General features: G+C 43.1%; 1 protein-coding gene across 1 annotated transcript; it reads right to left on the bottom strand.

Moving 5' to 3' along the window:
- Window positions 1-1004: 1004 nt before the first annotated feature.
- LOC105356600 (manganese-dependent ADP-ribose/CDP-alcohol diphosphatase) lies at window positions 1005-4642 on the bottom strand. The gene is given in 3 exon segments (XM_011488466.3): window positions 1005-1443; window positions 3154-3276; window positions 3933-4642. Coding segments are annotated over 3 exon segments (993 nt in total). The 5' UTR covers window positions 4510-4642; the 3' UTR covers window positions 1005-1150.
- Between the last annotated feature and the right edge of the window lie 4089 nt (window positions 4643-8731).

Genomic DNA, 8731 nt, shown 5'->3' with positions numbered 1-8731 from the left:
AGGTTTTTTATTTTACTTTACTAGTTATTAATACAAGAAAAAATCTTTGTAAAAATATACTTGTTAATTTAAATCAAAAGAACGTATGATGTGTTGTGAATTTCTCAAATCTTTGTTACAAAACGTATTTTCATTTCTTATTGCATGGCTTACAAAACCCCCCAAAGATTGATATTTAAATCACTTTTATCTGTCGTTACAACTTACCACTAAACTTTCTGAGATGCATTTCATGATGAAAACAACCAGAAACGTTGATTTTTCTCTGTATTTAACCACATTTCTGTAGTTATCTTTACATTTCATTGGCTCGATGTGCTCGATTTTTCCTTTCTTTCTTATTGTAAGTATTTTGCAGAAAGGTTGAAAAGTCAAACTGTCACTTGAAAACTGTGAAAAAGCATAAAACGTGAACAAATTGGACTTCAAAATGTCCAAACTTTCATTTTGTGAAGCCGGAAGAGAATTCCTCCACCAAATGATCAAAACAAACTAATAAACTAGAAATCCCTACTTTACTACTTTAACTCCCTATCTGGTATTTTTCTTTTTGGCACGACTTGTTCAAGCTGTTCGATGTACCTGAATGCATCACATGAAGGCAGACTCTAAACCCGATAAAGTAAAAGTGGAAATATTTGAAAGAAAACATTTTTATTGCTGCAGATCAAATAATCACCAACATATGAACTCACTTCAATTCATTTTTAAATAAAAACTTATCTTTTTGGAAAAGTGCATCAAAGGAAACTGCAGAAGGCAACAGTTCACACAATTCTCTTTTTAAATATGAAAATAACTCATGAGTGCAGTTTCATCAAAGCAGCACTTCTACTAAAAGTGCTTTCGTTTAAAAATAAATATGTTGTTCTTGTTGAAATCGACACTTCGAGGCTAAAAGGGAATTAAATGTTTCTGTGAGGAACATTGTCTTCCTCTAAAGTGACTCAGGAGTTGCTGACTTAGCAGGATTCTCGCCGTCAGAACAAACCGTGAGGCTGCAGACATCAGAATACCCGGGTCGGTTCTGACCCACAACTTCAAGAAAAGCAGCAATCTAAAGGATTTGAGTAAATCTGTGGAAGAGCTGAGGGGCTAAAAACCATAGGGGCTGCTCCGTAATGGCTCCTCCTCCACGGCGGCGCTGTGGTCACGAGAACAGGAAGAGCCGATCCAGCACTCTCCCACTTCCTTTCAGCTCCATCCGGTCTGCATACACAGAGACGATCCCAAAGGCATCGCTGTAGGGCGGAGTCTCAATCACCCCGTCCAGAGTCAGGTGGTGCACCCCTGTGTCCTTGTCGTGGTGGTATCCTCCGTCGTGGGCGTGTCCCGCCATGTAACACACCACGCATTTGTGCGAGTGAATGACGGCGAGGAGCTCCTCAAAGTTCCAGGCGAGGCTGGCGGCGTCCGTGGAGAAGGGGTGGACGGGGAGGTGACCTGGGGGGGCGGGGCAGACATCAAAGCCGTCAACGATCAAAGACTCCCTGAAGAAAAGATGAGTCAGCTTTCTGTCCGTCAGAGAGCAAACAGCAGACCGAGATCCTCCAGCTCTGCAGAACCGACACGAAGACCCACAGTGGGATCAGAACCAGAGCTCTGAAGGAGGCTGCTGGCAAAGTTCTCACTCAATTGTTAAAACCATTCAAATTGTTCTGGATGGAAATTTGTCAAACAAATCTATAATTCAGGATTTCAGCAGGAAGGTCCACGGATGGAATCAACACATGAGAAGAGTTGAGATGTTCTGACCCGCCCCGACTTTCTACCTTTGTTTCTTGGAAAGCAGAGTTTCCTGAGCTTTTTGGAGACAACGGACCGCTTCATGGAGCCTCTCCGGTCACCTTCTGATCTACTATCAAAGTGTTCCCAGTGGTTTTTGAATGATGATGATGCAATTTTTAGCCAAAATGAGAGAAACCTGGGCTGTTCTCTAGGACATCGTTTCTGCAGAGCGGCAGGATTTCATTAGAAATTCACCTCTAGGTTGGCACAAAGCAACTCCACCCCCCCTTCCCCTCCCTGTTGCTGAGAGCGTATTTGTGACATCACAACTATGACCTTATTCCAACAGCCGTTTTTCATCTGCTCCTGATACACAACCATTTAAATGAAGAAATACTCAAGAACTTCTATTTTGAGCTTCATATGTCCACTATAATAAGAAAAACGCCACATGAACATGTTAAAAACACAGTTTTCATCAGTGGGTCTTAATCATCAGACTAGAATGTCACAGATCGGCGCTGAAGTTGGCATTTGATTTTCTTTAGCTTCCGGTTTCCAGAAAATGAACGAGCCCACAAGGACAGTCTTTAGATAGTTCACTGAAGAGGATTCAACTAAAAAAAATAAACGTTTCTGATAACCGGTAATTAAGATTCATTGAAGGAACCGTACAGAATCCCATTTGGACATGTGCAGCTTTGGAAAGAATGAAAAAAGACTACTTCATTTGTTCAGGTACGTGTTTTTGTGGAGTTCCCTTCATTTCTTTAGAGGACGACACGTGAACGAGGAGAATGCCAAGACGAGCGTCTAGAGTGAGTCATAGACCGATGTGGAGAGAATCTTCTAATAAATATACTAAACACACTGAATGAATGCAAGTTGTGCTTTTTGTTTCTGTGCAGCCCGGTAGCAGATGACTCACAGACTGTGGCCTGGGGTTTGGAATAGAATAGAATAGAATAGAATAGAATAGAATAGAATAGAATAGAATAGAATAGAATAGAATAGAATAGAATAGAATAGAATAGAATAGAACAGAAATTTAAAAGAGGACATCTGCTCACACTCATAAATCACACTCACATTAAAAACAATCAAAATAGTAAAAATTGCAATAGATTAAAAAGATTAAAAGATAAAAAATAAAGAAATAAATAGATAAATCATTTAAAAATCAGTGGGTAAAATAAATAAATAAATAACAATAAATAAAATGACAAGAAGTTACTTTTAAGAAGCACTGCTGCCAAGTTTCCTCTGGATATTTCCCTTATTTTAAACACAAACCTTTACTACTTTTTGTCTAAAAGTCTGATTGGAGCCCAGAAGACATTTGTTCTCCCGCATAAGCGTTTGGTCTGTCTCGATCCAGTCTAACCCTGAGGGAGACGGGACGCGCAGGAAAACAGCTGCACTCACTGGCGATGGTGACTCGCTCCTGCTTCTCATCTGCAGAGGTCAGGACCGAGTCCAGCCAGTCCAGCTGCTCCTTACTGAAGCCTCCGTTGAACATGGTGAACCGCTGCCTGAGGTCTGCAAAGGCTGGAAGGACAAGAGGAAATCCTGCTGGTAAAAATTAAATCAATCCGTTTTGTTTATGTGACTCTTTCAGGTTTGCAGGACAAAAACAAAGAAATTTAAACTTGTGACGCTGTTTGTGGTTTAGTCGAAACATAAATAAAACGTGAAATGATTGAAGTTTGGTCATCTTAAAGTCCCATTCCCATCATCTTTTAATCTTTAGATCAAAGCGTTGATGCTGCTTTTTGTAAATCCCACAAAAACATGTTTGGTTTTCTAGAACAGTTTGTTTCTGCGTGGATTCTAATAAACTCCTGCCGCTCTGCAGAAACTATGGCCTCGAAAAGGAAACCGTTAAATCTGGTTTTAGCTGAAAACAGCATCTCATCGCTGAAAGACCACTGTGTGAACGCTTTAAAAATAGATCAAAAGATGATCGGAGTTGAACTTTAAATAAAATGAATGCTTTTTGAACAAAGGTTCTGCTCATCAGTCATTTTCCTTTACTAAATGTCTGTTTTTCTGACAGATAAGCCTAATCTAAACCCGAAAAAGATTTGGATTTTCTTTTAGACTAAGGTCATTTATCCTCAGCATAAACGTGATCTGTTTATGTTCAACAGATCAGGTGGTCGATGTCTGCTGCGGTTTCCGGTTTGGGTCTGCTGTCATCATACCTGGGGGACAGTTGAGGTCCTGGTTCTGGTTGTACTTCCGGATCAGTTCCATGGCACTGCGGTACTCCTCGCTGGACTCCTCCCTCCCCAGCAAGCTGACGTCATAGGCGTCCAGCACCACGAACGTGAAACCCGGAACCGGCGTGAACCGGTACGCATAGATGTCAGGCCGGACCGGGGCCGCGCCCGCGCCGCTGTCCGCGTGCAGCCTGCTGTTCAGCGGGGAGCGCAGCAGCGCGCTCCTGCTGAAGTTGTAAAACTCGTGGTTCCCCCACACGTGGTGCACCGGCGCTGGGCCGGTCTCGAACCGCCGGAGCGCCGCGTCCAGAGCCCGCTCCGAAGCGCCGCGTGGTTCGTTTTAGCCGTCGATGAGGTCTCCCAGCTGGAGGACGAACAGAGGCTGCACGCGCGCCTCCCTCCAGGCGTCCTGGGCGTTGCTCAGCAGCTGTAAGCTGCTCCGGTAGTAGCGATCCCTCCTGCGGCTGTAATTCTTGTAGCCATCGTCAATGTCCGCGTACTGGACGTCAGCGATGACCCCAAAGGTGAACAGCGGCTCCTGAAGAAGACACTCGTCCATTCCCGGAGCCCTTCAATCCGCAGCTGATGTCTGAACCAAAAACAAGACCCTACCGCCTACAGTTGCTTCCTCGGTTGTGTTTACATTATCTCCGTTATTTCTGTAATGTCAGCCATGCCGGTTTTAAAGCGGATATTACAGAAGTTGGTTCCGTCGCCTCCTTAAAAATAAAATTGCTAGGCTGATGAGGTTTTGATCAAATAAAATGATAGAAAACGACTGTTAGAATGGGTCAAATTTTGTTGGCAGGGCCAATCATTAAATATTGTAGAGGGATGGAGGGAACGGTGTCTGCTTCCTTGTCCTCTTTGCGTGATGAAGAAACGTAGAGCCACTTTATATTTTCACATTGGAAAGATGTAGAACACAATGAGTTATATCACTAGAGGAGACACGCCCGCTTTAGAAACCTGGCCGTCGGTGGCGGAGCGCGACGCCATCTTGGTGAGGTCGATGACAACTATTGCCTTCGGTGGTGTTTAAGTACCTTTGATATACTATATATATTTTTACATTTATATATATTTATACATATATGTAAATATATTATATTTATATATATAATATATATATAGATACATCATTTGTTTTTGTTAAAGAAGAGAAACAGTCAGCCTTAAAAGCTCAAACTTTAAAGAAAATGCATTGTTGCAGGACTTCTTACAAATAAAAAATTATTACAAAGTAATTTAAAAAATAATTTTTAAACATTTAGAAGTTTTAGACCTCTTTGAAATCTAATTTAAATTATTTAGAAAAACAACAATAAGTCAATGATAATAATAATAAATCAATAGTAAGTCAATACAAACAATAAATAATAACAATAAATAAATAATAAGTCAATAAATAATAAAAAATAAGTCTATTAATAATAATAATAAAAAAATATATATTCAAAAGAAGTCCAAAAGTGAACAATTGATTTACCCTAAAAAAACAACAACAAAGAAAAACAATTGATTTATACTGATTCATGTGAGTGATCAATGTAACACAGATGGTATGGTGCCGGTTTCAAGCAAACAGTCTGGCCTCTCATCAAAATGTGTTTCCACAAAATGTTTTGAACATATCCAGACTGTATTAATAGTTGGTAACCATAGTGATCCATCTGGGTTAGCTCTTTTTATTGCTAAGGCCCACTTTTTCCTTAAGTCTGAATCCATTGGAAACCTGCAAGAAAAGTTCAGTCACTGAGTTAGAAATTTATAAATCTATATTACTATAATAGCCTAGTATGCTGTATACAGGTTTAGCAAAATAAAATGTACATTTATGTCAACAGCAAATTATACGTACATCATGCAGCATGCTGATAATAGCCCTGCAGCATCATGCATGTCAACATGTGTACTAATAATGAAGCCCCTGTAGTATTAAAAGAAAAAAAATATAGTACTTGTGAAATGATATGCCTTCCTCCTTCATCGACTCAGTTCTCTGATTTTGGCAGTTGAAACACAAACAATGAACTGGTATTATGCAAAAAATGTGTTCACATGCATGCACTGCAGCAGTGACTTGACCTCACCAAGATGGCGGTGCTCTCCTCCAATGAGTTATATTGCTAGAGGAGACATCACGTGGTTCCTCATACGGAGGAACCACGTGATGGTTCTCCCAAAAACAAAAGCCACGTCACTATAGTACTTATAGTCTCGCGGTATTTGCACAGCGCAAGGGAACCGGCAAATTTAAAGTGACAGTGCAGAATTTCTGCTGTGCCATTTTGATGAGGTGAATACGGTGCAGACCTTTCGTGTCTGATTCTGTTTTTGGTCATAAGTGTCTGAAAATCTTGACTTGTGAATTTAGTGCCATTGTCAGAACGAATGCCCCTTATTTCACCGTATGGTGCTACATCAACTATGAACTTTTCAGTTGCACAAACTGCATCACTTTTAGCTTTATGAAAGTATACAAAAACAGTACCCCTGTAGTCATCAGTAAAAGACTGTGCGTATCTGTACCCATCTAAACTCATTTGCATAGGACCAGCTAGATCTGTATGTACTAGTTGTAGTGGTTTTTCAGCCTTTCCATCTGGTTCCCTGTTTCTTGTCTGAGTGGTTTTACCTTCTGTACACACTCTGCATGGGTTCACCTGTTTATGCACATCCCCTTTTACTTCCATTCCTTTCACCACACCTTGCAACTTTCTTATTTCGTCAAAATTGCAATGACCCATGATTTCATGCCAACCTTGAATTTCATGAATAGCTTTGCATTTGTCATTGTCATCTTCAATAGTAGGTAAATAGTACAGTTTTTCATTTTCATGAATTTCAAACCTGCATCTGTTCTTCGTTATCAGGTGGCTTTCTCCTTTCTTGAATGTGATGGTTGTCCCCTCACTTGCTGCTCTTGCCACTGAGAAGATGTCATGGGTGACATACGTTGGCATGAAGAGGGCATCTCTGAGATATGCTCGGTGCTGCTGTCCAGTGCAGTCTACCAGGTGTATCAACGCTGTTCCTCTGCGTTGCGCTGTCCCGTTGACCTTTGTCCCGTCAGCTAACTCCACTGTGTGCCTCTCTGGATTGAAGGACTCATCAAAGTCGGTGAATTTCCTGATGTCATTCACAATGTGGGATGTGGCGCCTGCGTCGACCATGATTCCCTTCATTTTCACTTTGCTTGCTGGTGTCTCTGCTTTGGCCTTGAAGAAGTGGTCTGTGCTTCCACTGAGATCTTCCGTTACCTTTCGGACGTCATCTTGGAACTGGAACCCCCGTCCACGACGTCGGACGTCCAATACCCGACTGACGGTAAAGGCAGGCGCACCATCAATGGTGGCGGGTGGCGGGGACGGTGGGCATGCACAACGGGCTCTCGCTGACAGGCTTGAGTTGGGAAATGTGGAACGAGGGGTGAATCTTCAAACCAGCAGGCAGACGTAAACGGACACAGGAGGGGTTAATGAGGCGATCGATCACGTAAGGGCCGATGTATCTGGGAGCCAGCTTATGCCAAATGTCCTGACACCGTTGAAGATGGAGCTGGACCAAGGGCACTGCCAGATAGAGTTCCTGAGAAGGAAATAGAGGTGGTGAGTACCCTAAAGAGGCTTCGAAGGGGGATATGCCTGTAGCAGAGGAGGGATGAGCGTTATGAGTGTACTCCACCCAGATGAGATACTTGGACCAGTCAGATTCATTTTGAACTGCCAGGCATCTGAGAGCCGCCTCCAACTCTTGGTTCGCTCTTTCGGCTTGTCCGTTGGACTGGGGGGTAGGTATCCTGAACTAAGACTGACCGTGGCTCCGAGGGCGGAGCAGAACGACTTCCACACTTGAGATGTGAATTGTGGTCCGCGGTCAGACACGATGTCACATGGTATGCCATGATAGCGAAACACATAATTAACAAGAATTTCAGCAGTGTCCGAGGCGGAGGGGAGTTGAGCCAAGGGGATAAAGTGAACGCCCTTGGAGAAATGATCAATGACAGTTAGTATGACCATGTGCCCCTGGGAAGGAAGCAACCTTGTTACAAAATCCCCTGGGATGTGTGACCAAGGGAGACTGGGTATAGACAGAGGCAACAGATGACCAGAGGGGGGTGAATTTGAGTTCTTGGAGCGGGCACAGATGGTACAAGCAGCCACGTACTCACGGACGTCCTTTTCCAGAGAGGGCCAGTAAAACCAACGACGTGGTAGGTTGATAGTCCTGCGGACCCCTCCGTGACAGGCAATTCGTGATGCATGCCCCCATGTAAGCACTTCGGACCTGAGGGAATTGGGAACATTCAGAGTTCCAGGTGGACAGGAAACGTGATCAGGTATCTCACCCTGGGCCTGTTGGACCTTGTTCTCGATCTCCCAGGTGAGACTACAAATAAAACAAGAGGTGGGAATGATGGTAGAGTCAGAGGTGGGTTCTGTGACAGTATATTTCCTGGACAAGGCGTCCGGCTTGATATTGCGGCTGCCTGGACGATGGGTGATATTGAAGTTGAAGCGATCGAAAAACAAACACCAGCGGGCTTGACGGGAATGTAGACGTTTTGCACTGTATAGGTATGCTAGGTTTTTATGATCTGTCCAAACAATAAAGGGTAGCTCTGCTCCCTCCAGCCAGTGTTGCCACTCTTCATAGGCTAATTTGATAGCCAAAAGTTCGCAGTTGCCCACGTCATAGTTCCGCTCAGCAGGGCTTAACTTGCGTGAAAAATAAGCGCAGGGTTTTAACTTGCTGGTGGACTCTTCACTCTTCAC

The sequence above is a fragment of the Oryzias latipes genome, chromosome 19 (assembly GCF_053564925.1).
Source record: "Oryzias latipes strain Hd-rR chromosome 19, Olatipes_Hd-rR_3.1".
In the NCBI taxonomy this organism is placed as follows: domain Eukaryota; kingdom Metazoa; phylum Chordata; class Actinopteri; order Beloniformes; family Adrianichthyidae; genus Oryzias; species Oryzias latipes.
The sequence above is the reverse complement of the archived record's forward strand: the minus strand, read 5'-3'. Positions and strand labels throughout refer to the sequence as shown.